At 43.7% G+C, this 18,824-nt stretch overlaps 1 protein-coding gene and 1 long non-coding RNA gene across 6 annotated transcripts in view; one reads left to right on the top strand and one right to left on the bottom strand.

Annotated features, from left to right (window-relative positions):
* ZNF462 (zinc finger protein 462) overlaps positions 1-10,589 on the top strand; it is a 142,094-nt gene extending 131,505 nt beyond the window's left edge. For all 5 annotated transcript variants that reach the window (XM_068552045.1, XM_068552047.1, XM_068552046.1 and 2 more), the window contains exons 11-13: positions 2,681-2,813; positions 7,483-7,606; positions 8,701-10,589. In XM_068552045.1, coding sequence (XP_068408146.1) covers positions 2,681-2,813; positions 7,483-7,606; positions 8,701-8,908 — 465 coding nt within the window. In that variant the 3' untranslated portion in view covers positions 8,909-10,589. The remainder of the gene's footprint in view (positions 1-2,680; positions 2,814-7,482; positions 7,607-8,700) is intronic.
* The window catches only part of LOC137769918 (uncharacterized), a 236,331-nt gene continuing 221,354 nt past the window's right edge, over positions 3,848-18,824 (bottom strand). Inside the window, exons 5-6 of the long non-coding RNA XR_011075103.1 lie at positions 8,674-8,743; positions 3,848-5,654 (exon numbers count right to left, since the gene is read on the bottom strand). This is a non-coding gene — a long non-coding RNA (uncharacterized lncRNA). The remainder of the gene's footprint in view (positions 5,655-8,673; positions 8,744-18,824) is intronic.

Below are 18,824 nucleotides of genomic sequence, written 5' to 3'. Positions count from 1 at the left end.
TTTAAACAAAGATTTTAGAAATCTTTAGGACAAATAAATCCTCGGTGAGCCCCGGGTGAACGTTATACCATGAAAATGTCATGTACTCATAAAATTGTGCAGAATCCAAAATGCTAACAGTTTTCCTGTAAAAGGAAAAGAAACAGGAAGGAGGAAAAGAAAAAATAACATTTGGTTTGGTGACAGATCTCCTTCTGTCACTGTGAGTTCCTTGATAGGCACAGGGCCTGGCATACAGCAGGGACCCCGGGAGTCCTGAATGAATGAATGAATGAATGAATGAATGCAAACTGCTGGATTAAAGATGTTTGAGGATTGTTTTTTGGCCTTTCTTGGTTTCATTTTTTTTGTTTCCTGGCAATGCCCACCTCTCCTGCACCTTCTACATGCTTACAGTTGCCCTGGCTGAAGCAGGGAGAAAGCTATTGGAAAAGGCTGCCTTTTAAAGTACCGATCATTTCAAAATATTGTTTCTTTGCATATTTTGAGATTAGGCCAATTGGAATCTTGCCTGCTTTTCCTGAAAAAAACTGGCAACCCAGAAAACTTTTATTCACATATTTGTCATAAATGCTATTTGATTAAAATGTAGACTTTGTGGCGAAACATAACTTCATAAATATGCATTTACGATGCTTATACATGTTTCCAAAAGCCAAAATCGGAAAAGGCCACATTCCCAGAAAGGGGAAGGAAACCACAATTTGGTGAACTGTTCGTTGTGTTTCGGGTACTATGCTGGCCCCCTTTTACAAACAAGGACACTGAGGACATTTATGTTCAGTAATTTGCCCGGAGTCTCATGGTTCACGGCAAACCCGAAACTTGCGCTCAGGTCTGTCTGACTTCAAAGCTCCTGCTCCTTGTGCCCTCCCTTTTTGCTTCTGTGTTATAAATTTTTAAAAATCTATATAGGTCGGTAGGAGTGAGGATAGTAAATAGATAAAGCCCTAATTAGGAAGGTACTTTGTGCAAAAGTCCTTTGCCGGTTGATACTGTGAACTCAGAGAGGAAGAAAGAGGAAGAAAGATTCTAACTTGACTTCCTCCTCTTCACCTTAGTCTATTCATTTTTAAAACTTTTTTTCATGAGCAAAACAGGAATTTGCCTTCTCTGAGGGTTTAGTGCTGAGATTGACGAAGAGGTCTTTTCCACCTTCATGCTGAGTTGTTTTCCAAGTCAACTGATTTCATGGATTTCATTCAATGGATTGTTTCTCTTGCTTTAAGAGAGCTTTCGTCCCGAGTGTTCTTGCTCCTTTTCAACGCGGCCGACTCCCAACATGATGTTGTGGGGACAGTATTAAGCTTTTTCACAGGACTGTCTGTTGGCCCTGATGCTCTGAGGCTCTTTCTCTCGCATTTGTCACAGTTGATGATGATGTTTCCATCTGCCAGGCATATGGAATTGGTGGTGCTCAGCACATCTTTGTTCCAGGCTGGTCCCAGGGAATATTTTGGAACTGTCTTGTAAATTCTCCCTATCCTCTCCTGCGCCCTCATTACGCTCTATCTCTCCTGTAGCAGCTATGGAAATCTGCCTTGGAGTCTCATTAATGAAGTCTGTCTTCCCTCCTCAACTAAACTCTGAGCCTCTGGAGGCCAGAACTGGGTCTTATTTATCTTCATGGGCCCCTTCCCTGTTCCCCACAGGGGAAGCACGGAACCCATCACTGTATTGGTTTGAGTCATTTTGTTGGCTAGACTCCTGTGCTGTCGTTGCTGATAATTCTATGCATGCAACTGAAGAAGTTCTGAAAATAGATTAATTGAAGAGGTTGCATTTTGTACTACCATTGACATGAGAACCCCAAACAGAATATCCTTACAGAGTTTTCTCAGGGTGGATTTTTATTTCTCTTGGATGATATTTTGAAGACAGTTTGGATTCCCACATTATTCTAACCATGTTTTATGTAAACAAAAATCAGCCATAGTTAACACTTTAAAAGGGTTTTTAGGGATTTGTCATCTAGATTTTTCTCAGATAATCCCCAACTGTGATGAATAGGCTGTGGTCAGCTTCAGAAACAGTAGTAACACTAAACAGTACCAATATTGTCTTACATCTAAACTGGAGTTAGGAATCGAATAGCTGTCATTTGGTCAAAGCTAGGACAGCCCACAGCCCTCCAGGTTGAGAGGCTCATGGTGGAAATGTTGTGACTCTCACTGCTAGTTTTCAGGTTACTTACAGAGTCACTTCACCTCCAGAAACATAACTTCATAAATATGCATGTATGACACTTCTTATACATGTTTCCAAAAGCCAAAATCAGAAAAGGCCACATTCCCAGAAAGGGGAAGGAAACCACAATTTGGGTAGTTTACGGAAGGTACATCCTTGAATTCAACTCCAAAAATGTTTATTGGACACCTACTCTACACCCCAGACTTCACGACACTTTTGATTTTCTGCTGACGGAAGCTCATGTTTCTTACTGAACTTGGTAAGGAAGGTCCGGTGTTGACACTTCCGGTGAAAATGAATGTGGAAGTAAATGGCAGGTACACCTCTGAGAGAGTCAGCATGAAGAAAGGGCCTCTTAGGCACTGGGGTTATTTGGTCCTGGCTCTAAAAGCACACCCACAGGAAAATGACGTTGGAAAGTTCTGTCCTCCGGGGAGAACCGCATTCAGTTGTGGTTTGTGATTCCACTGTCTGTTTGGGTCTTTTTCAGGTAAGCCGTAACTTTGAGCTGGTTGGACGAGTCAACTTGGATCAGCTGGAACAGATGAAGGAGAAGATGGAGAGCTCCAGCAGTGATGAGGAGGACAAGGAAGAAGAAATGAACAGCAAGGCTGATGACAGAGGTAGGTCCCTTCCCTGCCCTCTGAGCCCTGGCTGGCATCCAGCCCGGCCGTGCTGAGACAGAAGGGGAGGCAGAAGGTTGCTGTAGGGGTAACAGAAGGAGTGGCCCCTCTTCGTTGAGTCGCGGAGCAGACTGACTTACGAAACACACCAGGGGCTGTGTCTTGTAAACTAGTACCGGCTCTAGAAACTCCCAGGAAATACATTCGTTAAAAAATACGTGGCGATGATTGGTTTTTTATTCAGGAAAACTGGTATCTAGGGAATCTGCAGAATAAGGACAGACGGCAAGATGGATGGTCCTGTAAAAGCTACTGAGGGATGTAAATGAGCTTCCAATGGAACGCTTATTTAAAATTGCTTCTGCTGGGGTGTACACTGCTGGGCTGGGGGAGCTGCAGGGGGCTTGAGCTCTCTCCACGTGTCCTTCTGCACGGTCCTCCTCTTAACCCCCTTGCTACTGCTTTTGCTTTGTAAAGAGAGAGAGAGATCAGGGGCTTTTATTTGGCTGTGTTTACAGGGAAAGGTTTTGTGGTATTTTTGTACTAGTTTTCAACTTCCTGTGAGTCTATCATTATTTTCAAAGTCAAGTTTTTCAAAGTATATTTAGTTGTAGACATAACGTTTACATGACCTAGAGTTGGTATTCTATATTGCTCAACATAGAATCTTGTGGAAAACCCAAGACTATACGTAAAGAATATAGGTTGGGATATCTTACTTTAGTTATTGCAGATTTATCAAAAGCACATGGATAACCTAGACCTGAGAAATAAATGTGATAGACATCATCCCAGTGATGAGAAGAATGGTATTAGTTGCCATTACTGAGCATCATGATGTGCCAGGCCCAGTGTTGGTGGTTTTTATACCTTTTTCCCTTAATCTTACATAATGTTAGAGGGCTCTGCAGTTGGTCTGTCTGGATTTGGCTCCCAGTTCTGCTACTTGTTGGTTATATGACTTTGGGTAAATTATCTCCTTGTGCATTCATCATCCTTATGATAACAACGTCACTTCCTAGGGTTGCGTAAATCTTAAATGAGAGAGCACACAGACGTTATAACGTCTAGTTCCTAGAACATAGTAACCAGCTAATAATAATGATAAAACCCTGCAGTGTAGATGGTATTATTGCCATTTTTACAAATGGGGAAACAAAGGCCCAGGATACTTAAGAGCTTGTTCAAAGTTTAAAAAAAAAAACAAACAAACCACTGGAGGTTGAGTCTACGTCTTCCGGCTCCAAAGGCAAAATGTCTTCTACACTACATACCGTCTCCCCTACCCTTTGGACAGCGGGATGTTCCTCATTGAAGGGAACCTGCTCCTGAATTCTGTCAATCCAGTGGCCCTTAGGGCCTCACTGTAAGGTGCACTTCTGCGGAATTTCTTGGGTTTTCTTGCTTGGTCAGTCCGCAAGCCTAAGAAAGCCGACTTGGTGGCCACTTCCCCCTGAGGTTCTCCCTGTTCTTCTTCCTGACTTGCCCTGACTTCCAGCCCCATCCCCGTGCCCACCATCTTTCACCTCTGCCGTAGTAGGAGACCACAGATTTGCTGAGTGGGGATCCAGTTTGGCTCCTGAACCCCCATGCCCGTGCTAAATGGATAGACAGAACACCCACACCATATAGACTGACTGCCCTTGTCATGTTACAGCTTTTGTTAGTAGGGGCTGTAGTAATCCGTTTCTTACAAGGAAAATGGCTGTGATCTGAGAAGCATGGTTTTTTAATTTCCTTTTCCTTTGTTTACTTTTTTTAGCATTTCACAAATGTGTTCTCAGTGATGAATTCTTTAACGTCTGTGCACTGTTTCCAGAGTTCTCTGGAAGAGGATGCTTGTGACAGAGGGTACACAGGCTCCTTTCCTTCATGGTGCTCTGTGCCCTACCGTTCCTCTCCAGGAAATGAACTGTTCCTCGTCGGGTACCATGACTTTTTAATCTCTCGAGCCGAGCACACATGATTGTACAGGTTATAAGTATTGCAGAGGCAAGAACCCCTTTTAGTCCTCCCCTCCCCTGTGACGCCTCTAAAATAAAAGCGTAGACAATGAGAAGAAAAAGACGGCAGTTAGATGTGAGAGCACCAGGCACGTTCCCTTGCTTGCCCCGCCTGGCCGCCCCCTCGCACGGGCACTGTGGCATCAGACCAGCTCTGTTTGCCTGGAAAGAACTTCATGGTGTCTGATCGCCTGTCCCTGGAAAGTTTAGCATCCACATTCGTGAGCCTTAACAGCGTGGGGAAAAAAGTCTTGGCGGGGAGAAGCCTGTATTCCTCTCTCAGAGGGTGGGGGAATTGCATGAGTCACTTCTAGTAACGTTAATGGGAATTACTAGCCAGAACCTTCCCGTACCCCTCGCCCGATCCTTGAAAGAACAGCCTCCTTTGTCTCATTGCCTTTGAATCAATTTTCCACCATCTAGGTGTATTCTTGCCAACCAGAAGAACCAGCACACAATAGCCTCGGGGTGTTTTTGCCAGACGTTCTGTCTTCCAGGAGTAGAGAGCGGGAGGTGGCTTTAGCACAGCTCTCGGGGCTAATGGAGAGCCATTTGATGTGTGACAGGTAATGACTGGCCTCCTCCTTTGAGGATGAAACAGCATGAGCCCTTGGAAAGAATAGGTGGCTGGTTTCATGTTTCCTAAGGGTAAGCGAGTGAGTGTGCCAGGAGCAGGCCCCACGTTGGCTGTGTAGACGCTCATCGGGCGCTCAGTTCAGGGGGCTCACGTCCTTGGAGCTACCCCGTTCCCAGCGTCCTTTCCCAGCACGAGAACCAGGGAGGGGACTGACTGTGGCCACATTGCAGGTCCTGCCTCAGAAGGCAGCTCAGAGGGAATCTGAAAGAGAAGAAACCAGGCGTGAAGAAATCAACATGAACCCAAGCAGGACCCTCCCCACCCCCTCTCATTATGCAGCTGGGAGGAGTTAGGAAGGCATTCTGCTGATTTCTTGCCCAAGATAATCCCTGCTAAGGAATTAATGCGCAGGGCAGATGGTGCTGTCTCATTTCCAATGAAAAGAATCAAGGAAGATAGTCTGTGCAATTATTTTTAATGGCTTGTGTGGTGATCTTCTTAATTTGTGAGAAAATGTTTCATCTTTTGTTAAAACTGGCCCCATTCACAGAGCTTTTTGTGCTGAAGATGAAGGCAGCGTAGAGACACCTAGCCTGTTAACGTCATCCTGAGGATTTTTATCAGACGGAGTGTTTCAACCAGGAGACGTCCTCCTGTAACATCTTGTAGGTACAGACACACAGCGATCAGATACGCAGAGATGATCAACATGTCCCCGTGTGCTGCCCTCACTTCGCAGCGTGGCTGCAGCGCCGTCTAGGTCCTGCTATTTATTATGCACGTAAAGATTTGGCCCTCCGTGGTATAATCAAAGACATATGGGCTTGGGGCTCAGGATAACACAGAGGCCATGTAGGCTCTCATCTTTGCGTTTGCCAGGAGGAGCGGCCTGGAAACAATTAGACAGCCAGTCCGTGTTTATCAGACCACTCGCGTGTGCCCAGGGCCGTGGAGGAAATAAAACGACAGTCAACATTTGATGTTAACAACAGAGCTATCCAGAAATGTGTGCATATCCCCATGTTCAAGAATACACCAATTGGACTTCTCTGGTGGCTCAGTGGTTAAGAATCCGCCTGCCAACACAGGGGACACGGGTTCAAGCCCTGGTCCGGGAAGATCCCACATGCCACGGAGCAACTAAGCCCATGCGCCAAAACTACTGAGACTGTGCTCTAGAGCCCGCGAGCCACAACTACTGAGTCCGCGTGCCACAACTACTGAAGCCCGCGTGCCACAACTACTGAAGCCTGTGCGCCTAGAGGCCATGCTCCGTGACAAGAGAAGCCACCGCAATGAGAAGCCCGCGCACCGCAACGAAGAGTAGCCCCCGCAACGAGAGAAAGCCTGCACGCGGCAATGAAAACCCAACACAGCCAAAAAAAAAAAAAAAAAAAAAAAAAGAATATACCGATTGAGGCATAGATGCCGGGCAGCTGGCCAGGATCCCTTACTAGCTGAGGACACGCTTTCACATTCCAGCCTCCCTGATGCCCGGGACTCACTCCTGCTAGGTTCTTTGCTTACAGATCTCACTCAGTGCTCGCAGTCACCCTGGGAGGTGTTGATTCTGATATCCATGGCACATGACCACGAGTCGTGAGTCCTCAGCCTTTCTTGGAATGTGTCGAAACCTTGAGGTCTTACCACGCTTTTCCTGGTCTGGTGCTTTTTTAGTGAGTGGAGATAAACTTGTGTCAGATAGAAAATAGGTGCTAAACTTGAGGCACTGATACAGAGCATCACAGAAGGGAGAGATTTGATAGGAAAAAAACGCTCAGATGCCATTGGAATGAACAGAAGGGGTTTTTCAGGCAAGACAGACCCAGGTTATTTGTGATGGAAGCAACTGGGAGGTGAGGAGAAGTGAGGACACCTGGGGCTCGGGAACCACAGGAACAGTTCTTGAGAGAGTTTCAAGAAATATCCTTTGGTGAAAAGCCAGTAGGAGAAAGAGTAAGGAATCTGGAAATGGTTTCACTGAATGGCTTTGGGAGGGAAGGTAGGAGAGGAGGTTTCCTAATGGACGTTGACTTCTCTTCTTCCCGCTCCCCAGCACACAGGTAACACTTCTGCTTTCTCCTCACAGATCTGATGAGATTTTCTGACCATGGGGCTGCTATCAACACTGAGAAGCGTTTTCCATGTGAATTTTGCGGACGGGCGTTTTCCCAGGGCTCTGAGTGGGAAAGGCACGTGCTGAGACACGGCATGTAAGTCCCATGAAGGCCTTCGCCCATCGTGCGAGGTGGCGGTTTCTCCTGACAATACATAGACCCCTCTGTGTCACACTTCCGGGCATGGGAGGAGAGGCAGTTGTAACGAACTGGGTTTCTACCTTTCCGCTGGTTTTTAAATGGTCACCCAGACACAAGTCAAAGGAGGAAAGATCATCTTTACGAATGACAGATCCCGCTCAAGCCCTCGTGTAGAAGTGTAGCGCTCTCTCCAGCCCGTGTCCCTTCAGCTTTCATTAGCATGACGTTCTCTGATAGAGCGTGGACCGGGGTCCAAAGATCTGGCTTCTGTTCCTGCCTCTGTGATGACTCATTCCCTGAGTGGCCTTGAACCTTCCCACGCACCTCTTGGTGCCTTCAATGCTCTGCCTCGGGGACAGAGCCCGCTTCTGCCTGCCTCCCAGGTAGGTGGGAGCATACCTGTAGAGCACTCATAAGATCCTTGAACATGAAAATTGTCCCCTAGATAAGGCACTTAGAGCCCAGCAGACGCTGGGAGAACCTAGGAGTTGGTCCTTCCAGCAGAAAATGCCCAGAAACGTGAAGCATCTAAACTTCAGAGAATGTAACTAAGCTCCCCAGGACATGGGTCCCGTCTTCAGGTTTTTGCTTTTTGTTGTTTCTATGATTTGTTTCTGGACCTATCCGTTAAATCTTTAATACCTGAGTTGCTCTTTTAGTCCGAATAAATATAGCAAGTCTCCAAGCTTCTAGGTTCTTCTGATGGGTCTGAGCATAAGACAGTTCTCGCTATGACCGCTTATGACTTACATTGTTCCCAGTACAGGAGGGAACATAAAATAATTATGTTGATCTGGAATCAAAGCATGGTGTAATCAAAACATAGTATGATAATGGATATTTTTATAGCTTCAACTTTTTGATAAGATACCAGAAATGTATGACCTAAGCATAACAGGTAGCAAGGATAAATCACTCACAGTTCAGTCATACTTGTAAGACCCCCAAGACCTTTTTAAGATCAGAGAAATAAGGACGTGAATGTTTTTTGTTTAACTAGAAAAAAATATATATATACTCACCCTTCACTACCATGAATGTTTTTCCAGGGCGTTGAATGACACCAAGCAGGTGAGCCGAGAAGAAATCCACCTGAAAGATAGCATGGAGGACAGTATTAAGGTGCCCTCTATAGAGGAAAAGGAAGATGACGAAGCAATCGGGATAGACTTTTCCCTAAAGAATGAACCAGTAGCCATCTGTGTAGTAGCTGCTGACAAATCTCTCCTGGAGAATGCAGAGGCCAAAAAAGAATAAGCGTTTGGTGAAATTCTTAATCACCTCTTACTTGAACCGTGATGAAAAAAAGTGGGAGGGCCAGCTTGGGCTGAGAAGGGGGGGACAGAAAAGAGAAGACAGAACAAAGCTGCTTTTTAGGACTGAACAATCTATTTTCAAAGCACTGGTACCTGTGTGAGTGAGTATGTAAATTAAAGTTATTTAAATGGTTGGAATATGTGGCTCCTTTTCCATCACTACATCTTTCCTTCCGGATCTTCATCGTGGAAGTTTCAGTTGTTGCGGAATACGAAGCACCTCCCTTGCACATGTGTGCGCTATGGTGGTCTTGGACAGTATGTGGAAACAGAAGCTCCGTGACGGTAGAAGACTTCTCTTAGGGGAACAACTTTTTGACGCACAACTTTTGGTGCGTTTTTCTAGTTTTAATACGTTAAGCTTTTTCAAGACCTAACTGCAGCCGCTTTGGGAAAAAACAAACAAAAAAACACAAAAAACAAAAACAAAACAAAAAAACTGCTTTGCATAAAACAGTCACCTGTTTCCTAGTACCTCAAACTTAACCAAGGGAATTCTCTGCATTTGTCAGTACTACCTGTCGTCATTGTGGTTAAATGTAGAGAACTGCTGGGCAAGATGGTGAATGGAGAAAAAAAAAGAGTTTTAAAGAAAGGAACACAAATTGTGCTTAAAATCCCCACGTGGGTTTTATTTCTTAAAATACTGTGATTTTTTTAATTATTTTAGTAAAAAACAAAACAAAAAAAAGAAACAGACTTTAATTATTAGATAAATGTTTGTGAATTGTCATCCTTTATTCCAGGTAAGCTGTTTATTAGTGTTCAACTATAATTTAGAATTTGGTAGATTTCATGTGAGCTAATTTTAAGGTGACTGTGGAGTTTTGTTTGCCACACGTTTATCTTCTATCAATTTGAGTGTTACAAACACAGCACAATTCAGTTTTTCATATAAATTGTTTTTTGTGTGTGTGTTGTTGTTTTGATTTGGGGGCAAGGGAGATTTAGTTTTTTGTGACTAGGAACGTTTTTATTTTAAACATGGAAATAACAAAGAAGTTAACTTTCTTTTTTTTTTTTCTTTTTTTTTTTAATTTAACTAAAGAACCAAACTTTTCGGCACAGCTATGCAGCTTGTGGGCCAGACGAGGAAGTCCTCTTCACCCTTTTGTTGCTGTCAAATTTTACACATTATCCATCTCACACAAATAATTTCTGTTAGGATGGGCTGGCTTTTGTGTGTGATTTTAAATCTGTGTTCTGTTTTTGTTTGCATTGTGTTTTTGGGGGGCGGGGGGATTCTCATTTATTTTGCGGGACAAGGGGATGTGCTCGAATCCCATCCCTTTGGTGAGAGTGTCCATGAAATACTTATATCCTACAAGGAGCCTGGAGAACTACTTTTTTTTTTTTTCCTTTAATCTAGCTGCCAGCTGCTCTGTTTCCCCATATTAGCTTTTTCAGGAGGGAGCAGCTTAGACTAAATCTAAGTCTACATTTATAATACGTTCTGATTGTGAACAAAGGGTTTCGTTCCAAAAAGTAGAACTTTCCTTGAATCTTAGGTTTTAGAAGCCTGTGTGCGTGTGAGCTTGGATGTGTGCGTGTGCGTGTGTGTGTATGTGTGTGAGTCCTTTGGTTTTCATGTTTCGTTTTGTTTTTTTTTTAACTTGGAAGGGTTGGGGGAGGGGGGGAGAAAGGGAAGGGGAATTGCTGAGATGACAGTGTCCCACACAGCTTCAAATAAAATCCATGGAAAGATATTGCATTTGTGGAATAAGTGCTTACTTGAAAAGCATGTTGTTCTTTTACTTTCTTGCTGTTAAGAATTTTTATTTGTAGGGTGTTTGTTTTAATTTAATTTTTTTTTTTTAGGGATGGGGGCCATCATGTGGAAACCAGAAAAAGGGAAAGTGTGAACTATCTAGACAAAGATTCATTTTGTGTCCATATTTGTTTTTAATTGGCCTCATTTCAAATGTACTAAACAGTTCCATACCTGGATTGGGTGTTTGTAATGGTTACCAAAAAACAAGAAAAAAAAAAAGAAAAAAAAGAAAGAAAAAAAGAAAAAAAAAAGAAAATATTTGTGACATGCTTTTATCACTACTTTATTTTTCAAATAACATGTAAATATTGTAATCCATTGGATTTTGTTTTGCTAACCTGTTAATAAAAATATGGGACCATTATCCTTTTAACAAGGCTAGAATGTCATTTTTTTTTCTTTTTTCAAACATATACCTGATATTTTGTGGCCGCACATTTTGGATGCATTATTATAATTCTGTTGACTGTAATGACATAGAATTTACAACATTTTTTTGTTTAATTTATACAGAGGACATTTTTTTTCAGAGCTTGAGAGAAGAAAATAAATAGCAAAATGATAACCTATTGACTCCAATAAAATCAGTATTTCCCAGTACTTGATAAAAGATAGGGAGATCCTGAGTTCTTGAAGCCAAGGGTTTAAAAAACAACAAAAAACACACAAGTAGGTTATTCAAAGTTGTTTGCAACATACATTTTGTAATGAAATGTGAGAAATTAATAAAGAATTTTTTTCACATGTGTCTATGTGCATCTGTTGTAAATCATTTACAGATATGACTACAGATATGAAATGTAGAAATTACATAGCATTGCCTTTCAATGCATGTACATGAGAGAGATTTCAAGCCATTAAATCTAAACCATTATGAAAAGCAAAGGTAAATTTAAGGTGAGGTGTGAGCTGGGATTTTAAAATGTTAATATTTCTGCATCAGCTATTTATAACCAACTGGGGAAATTTTATGGAGGGAATGTTTTCCATCAAAAATGTTAAAAGTGGTGTATGAAGCTTCAGAAGGAGGAAATGCCAGTGACTGAACATCATCTGGGGACCCTGAACCCGTGAGCACAGTTATTTTCCTTTAACTGCGTCACAGCCACTGCCACAAACTATCTTACTACACATCCTGCACTGGTAATTATCATCATTAACTTATTCTTTGAGCTACCCTGTTATAAATCAAAGGAAAAATTAATAGTCATGAAACCTGGAAGAAGGGTAAATTAAAATCAACAGCACTGATTTTTTTTAACATCTTTATTGGAGTATAATTGCTTTACAATGGTGTGTTAGTTTCTGCTTTGTCATCAGTTATACATATACATATGTCCCCATATCTCTTCCCTCTTGCATCTCCCTCCCTCCCACCCTCCCTATCCCACCCCACTAGGTCACAAAGCACAGAGCTGATCTCCCTGTGCTATGCGGCTGCTTCCCACTAGCTAGCTAGCTATTTTACGTTTGGTAGTGTATATATGTCCATGCCACTCTCTCACTTCGTCCCAGCTTACCTTTCCCCCTCCCCGTATAAAGTCCATTCTCTAGTAGGTCTGCATCTCTAGTCCCATCTTGCCCCTAGGTTCTTCATGACCTATTTTTTTTTTTTTTTTAGATTCCACATATATGTGTTAGCATACGGCTTTTTTCTCTTTCTGACTTACTTCACTCTGTAGGACAGTCTCTAGGTCCATCCACCTCACTACAAATAACTCCGTTCCTTTTTATGGCTGAGTAATAGTCCGTTGTATATATGTGCCACATCTTCTTTATCCATTCATCTGTTGATGGACACTTGGGTTGCTTCCATGTCCTGGCTATTGTAAATAGAGCTGCAGTGAACATTTTGGTACATGACTCTTTTTGAATTATGGTTTTCTCAGGGTATATGCCCAGTAGTGGGATTGCTGGGTTGTATGGTAGTTCTATTTTTAGTTTTTTAAGGAAGATCCATACTGTTCTCCATAGTGGCTGTATCAATTTACATTCCCTCCAACAGTGCAAGAGGGTTCCCTTTTCTCCACACCCTCTCCAGCATTTATTGTTTGTAGATTTTTTGATGATGGCCATTCTGACTGGTGTGAGGTGATATCTCATTGTAGTTTTGATTTGCATTTCTCTCTTGATTAATGATGTTGAGCATTCTTTCATGTGTCTGTTGGCAATCTGTATATCTATCTTCTTTGGAGAAATGTCTATTTAGGTCTTCTGCCCATTTTTGGATTGGGTTGTTTGTTTTTTTAATGTTGAGCTGCATGAGCTGCTTGTAAATTTTGGAGAGTAATCCTTTGTCAGTTGCTTCATTTGCAAATATTTTCTCCCATTCTGAGGGTTGTCTTTTCGTCTTGTTTATGGTTTCCTTTGCTGCACAAAAGCTTTTAAGTTTCATTAGGTCCCATTTGTTTATTTTTTTATTTCCATTTCTCTAGGAGGTGGGTCAAAAAGGATTTTTTTGTCTTTTAATATGATCTTTTTATTGATGAATTCAAACTACTTTAGCTTTTTAAAATTATTTGACCAGGCAAGTATTACTGTCAGAAACTAGCTCAAATCAAAATGATCATGTAACCAGTTTAACTTATTGCATTTGAATATTCAATTTCTGCCAATCCATAATCTAATCATTTCAAAATAATTTTTTTAACATCTTTACTGGACTATAATAACAGCACTGATTTTTAAACTCGAAGCCAATTTATACTGTCTGCCTTCACCAGTGTTAAGAATGGCTTACATCCAGAGCCCATTCTAAAAATTTGATTCTCACACTTCCTTGTTTTTATCTCCTTCATAAAAGAAAGATATTAAGAGACTTACAGAGTGTATAAAACACAGTTAGTTAGAGAAAACAAAGTTAGGTAAATCAAGACCTAAAGGGAAAATGACGACTGAATAGCAAAATCACAGTAGAGAATTGGCAAAAATGCATTCCACAAGACCATGCATAAGCTACATACTTGGCTCTGAGCTTGCTGGGAGGCATGGCAAAAAAACGGCTCAATCAAGAATCACATTCTTAGTAACTTTTTATTATTGAATGTTCCAGAGACATTCCACCTTTTCTAGAACTGCAGGTTAAGAAGTTTCTTCTGTGTGTTTTCCTAAAGGAAAGTGATGTAATCGACTTGTCCGTTGTAAAACATAGCCATTCCTCTCTCATGGCCTCCATCAAATATTTAATGAACAGTGTTTTTATTGAGTTCATGTCTAATCCATACTCCCACTTGGTTTTATGTAGAGGAAGTAGAATATACTGATAAATTAGTCATGGTAGGCGCTGCAACAAGGCAACACCTTAGCACCATAGAGGTTTAATTCTTACACAGATTCGCAGTGAGGGTCAGTGGGAATGCCCTTTCATCTAGTGGCTCAGGAATCCAAGCTCCTCCATCTGATGTTGCTGTCATCTTAGCACATGAATCCTAGGGTCATTGCTGAGAGCTTGGAGGTGATGTACCCACTCAAATGCCTCATCCAGGAAGTAGCACACATCACTTCCCGTCTTGCTTCATGGGCTAGACCTGGTCATACAATCCCACCAACCCACAAGGGGCTGGAAAGTGTGTGGTCTTGTCTACCAATGTGCCCAGGAAGGTCTCATGAGCTGGCAACCCCTACCACAACCAGGAACTTACAGAAGTGTTTCCTTGGAAACAGAAGGGGAGATAGAAACCCTCTATTTAGAAAGCACAGGATGCTGGTCCCATCACCCATGCACGTCACCAATATTTTTGAGCAAACGTTTGGTGCTAGCCACTGGGTGACAACAAACCAAACAGACATGGCTCTTGTCTCCCAAGAGCTCACGAATGGTGAGGACAGAGATGCAACGTGGGAGAAGTGACTACCCCTGAAGATGCTGGGGCTTGCTGGACCGTCAGGCTCCTGTTGTGAAGGCTTTGCCCGCAACTCTGGGGAAAGGCAGCCTTGACTGAATACGTTTTCTGTGTCTAAAAGCACACATTTGTTTTAGGGAGGCATAGGAGAAATTGGTTACTCATATACATTTAGTGAGTCTTTAGCCCGAAGCATAACAAAAATTACTATAGGATGTGCTGTTTCCTTGCAACTATCCAAATTTCAGGGCCAAGGGTCTGATAGGGGACAACACTAGATCATAAAGACCGTAAGATGCTTCGAAGTACTGTGCTCATCATTTCCTGGAAATGTCAGGGTTTTTTCCCCAAACAAACACCCTGCCCTGTACATGCCACTCCCTCTGCCTTCAGTACTGAACTCCTTTTCCTTACCGGAAATTACCTGTCCCTTCAAGAGTCAGCCTAAGTGTAACCTCTGACATGAAGCCTTCCCTGACTTCCTACATGTCATAGGTGGTCACCCTATTTACCACCCGTCCCCTGTCTTAATAAACATTTATTGAAGATTCTTCGCTTCTCTTCCCCACCCCCTACTCCGACTCAGACTTAAGTCTCTGAGACACACTGCTGTCAGATGCAGCTAGCCTTTTTAAATTCAAATATATTCCTGTTGATACCAAGTGTTAGTTCTCATCTGATTTGGCATCAATGTTACATTTTCCTTCAGAGCTTGAGATTGCTTTTTAAAATATCTAAGTAAAAATATGCAGCTTGGTAGATGAAAAATGTCTTTGTCTGAAACTCTCGGCTCTCTGGGAAAGCATCAGAGATCTGACACCAACACTCCCCCTCCAGAGCTCACACTGGCCATCCTCCTCCTCCTCTCTCGTCCAGAAGTGAACAGGAAGTGGATGGGGAGGTCCACTGGGTCTGAAGATTAGACATCAGTGGTGGCCAGCCACGGGATGGGGGAGCAGAAGCCAGAACTGGCCACGGCGGCGGCAGGGATGTGTGGCAGTGACAAGCGGGTAGATGACTGGATCAAGATGCGCACTGGCGAAAGCAGGCAGGCAAGGGGGGGTGGCGCAGGAGGCAGGTTCGAGGGAAGGCTTTTTTTTGGAATTCGAGTGATTTGGACATGTTCATTACACTGGAGCGAAGGAGTTATGGCAGCTGCAGAGTAACTGACAAGCAAGCTCATTCATGTTGGGATCCAGGGCACAGTAGAGGAATTGGCTTTGCAAAGAAGAGGGGCTCTTCCTCCCCTGAGAGGGGAAGTAAGAGGAAAGGGAATGTGCTCTCTGTGCCTTTGCAGGTGGGAGGTGCAGGGGTCACTGAGTTCATTCTGTAGAACCTAGGCTTCGAGGTGGAATCCAGAGTGAGAGATGGGGGCGAGTCAGCAGAGAGGTTAAAGGTTTGGAACTGATGCTGAGGGCCAGATAGAAGAGAGCAGAGTGGAGGGAAGCTGAACAGGACTGGAAACAGTTATTATGTTCTCCATATGACAGAAAAAGCTTACTCAGAGGATCCGGGGAAATAGATCTTTTACTAGAACTTCCCTTACAATACCCACCCCTCTGCCCCCAAGACACACAGACAAACCACCACCACCGCCCGCCGCCACTACCTAGTAAAGAAAGGAAATGGAGAAAGAGAGCGAGTCAGCTCTTGGAATCAGAAGGGACACTTCCTTTCTCCGCCTACTTAATTATCTGGCTTTTTGAATTAGGGGTGGAAAGCAAACTTGCCTTATTTCTATTCACCATTTCTCTCTTGAGTTTGCTCCCGTCAATGAAGCAGCTTAGTTTGGTTTAGCTAACTGCATGCATGACTTCCAAAACCCACATCACAATGTGGGAGGAATGCAGCCTCTAGCGAAGCTACAGCGGCTTCACCACATTGTTTAAAGAGGGGAGCAGGGGCAGCGCCAGGGCCTCTGAAATCCATTTAAGATGTGTGAAAACCTGAGATTGAAATGCTGACCTTTCCCTGAAGCTGAAAGAACCTCCTCCAGGGGGCTGTTTGGAAAACTGCGGCTGCAGGTCCGGGCCCATCCGAGACTCTCCAGGCCCCTGGCTCCCAGGGGCCCGTCCAGCCGGGAAGCCCTGCCTCTGTGTCCTCTGTCCCGCACAGGGCATCAGCCTGAAGGCTACTGGGCATTTTGGAAGGGGAGACGTTGCTTAAGGAATGGTCACGGAGGCCAGAAGAGGAGGGGGTCGTCAAAGGGCAAAGAGAGGAAAGGAGGGAAACCCTATCTAAATCGCGTGGGCCCAGGTCTATGGCAGCCCACTGCCTTTTCAGATTCAGGTCAGGGAAAAGACGCTGCCCAGATGGGCTTTCTGATGCTAACCCAGGTGCCAAATTGTTTGAGGCATCTCGAGGCAGGAGCTTGGCCACAGAACTTGAAATTTGATGAACATGACTGAATTTTCATTCTGCGAAATGAAAATTCACAGAATTTTGTCACAGAAAATCGCGGATAAATATAGCACAGCTGGTTAAGAGTGGAACCTCCTCCTCCTTCTCTCAAGCTCCCGCAACTTCTTCGGCTGTCCACTGGTCCTTGGGCCCCCTTGCTGACTGTGCCAGCAGGCCGGGTGTCGCCTCTGTTTCACGGCGTGCAGAGGTATCCCTCTTTAGCCTCCCCTCAGGTCAAGGCCTACTATTACCCTGAGTCCCCAGCTGATTTTCGCCCAACTGGATGTTTGATCCAACACTGTTATGCTAATCATCATAAGGGTCACATCCTTTAATCTGTTTTTTATTGAAGTACAGTTGATTTACAAAGCTGTGTCAATCTGTGCTGTACAGCAGAGTGACTCGGTTACACACATATAGACATTCGTTTCCATTACGGTTTATCATGGGATATTGACTATAGTTCCCCGTGCTGTACAGTAGGATCTTGTTGTTTATCCATCCCATATATAATAGTTTACATCCGCTAACCCCAAACGCCCACTCCATCCCTTCCCCACCCCCCTCCCCCTAGGGTCACATCCTGAAGGGAATGTATTTCCTTGTATTAGCATCATCACATCGCCTGTGGCGCTCCAGCCCTATCCTTCAGCTCTATCAGCTTCTTTTCCTCTTCTGCTGGATGCGGAAGCCCAGTTCAGGGCCAGGCCTCCTCCCTCCCTCTCTGCAGGGTTTAGGGTCTGGGACTCCGGGCGCTTGTCCTCCTGCTGGCTCTTACTCCTCTCTGTAACTAACCCAGGGGCCTCCTCGGGCTCACCGAACAGGCAGACTTCTGTCGCTCACAGGGATCTCACTGCTGCCTTTGCCAAACACACACCCTTTCTTAAGGCCGGACGCCACAAGCCCAGTTTTCCCTGCTTAATTAAACACCTCCTCTGCCGAATTCCCTGCCCTGGAGTTAGAGGCCATCATGGATTGGGCCAATTATACCATCTCTTTCACTGCCATCAGAACTTAATTGTGCAACACCCCCTTGAGGGGGTCCATCCACTGAAGTCCCTAACTGTGCACTCCCTTCTTATGTTTTCGGGGTATCAGGGACACTGGGAGAGCGCCAGGACAGACAACTACCATTTGGCCAGACCCCTGACTGATCATGATAGATCCCTGTCTCATCACAACATCCTAACAAAAAATGGGGTGACTACAAGCACTCCGAAGGACTCCCCGTTAGGATGCATAGCTAATTGGAGTAAATTTAGACAAGATGGCTTAAGAAAAGAGAAATTAATTTTCTTTTGCAATACCGCATGGCCCCAGTACAAACTAGGGGACCAAGAGATCTGGCCAGAAAATAGGTCACTGAATTACAATACCATCTTGCAGCTGGACCTATTTTGTAAAAGGGAAGGTAAATGGGGGTAAGTTCCATATATCCAAATGTTCATGACCCTGTTCCAAGATCCAGGAAATAAAAATAAAAGCAAAATAGAAATAAAAGCAAAAATAAACAAATGGGACCTAATCAAACTTACCAGCTTTTACACAGTGAAGGAAACCATAAACAAAAAGAAAAGACAACCTACGGACTGGGAGAAAATATTTGCAAATGATGCAACCGACAAGGGCTGAATTTCCAAAATATACAAACAGCTCATACAACTCAATAACAAAAAAAGCAAACAACCCAATCAAAAAATGGGCAGAAGACCTAAACAGACATTTCTCCAAAGATGACATATAGATGTCCAATAGGCACATGAAAAGACGCTCATCATCGCTAATCATTAGAGAAATGCAAATCAAAACTACAAAGAGGTATCACCTCACACTGGTCAGAATGG

The sequence above is a fragment of the Eschrichtius robustus genome, chromosome 10, assembly GCF_028021215.1.
Source record: "Eschrichtius robustus isolate mEscRob2 chromosome 10, mEscRob2.pri, whole genome shotgun sequence".
NCBI lineage: Eukaryota > Metazoa > Chordata > Mammalia > Artiodactyla > Eschrichtiidae > Eschrichtius > Eschrichtius robustus.
Note: the sequence above shows the minus strand (reverse complement) of the source record. Positions and strands in the feature narration are given on the sequence as shown.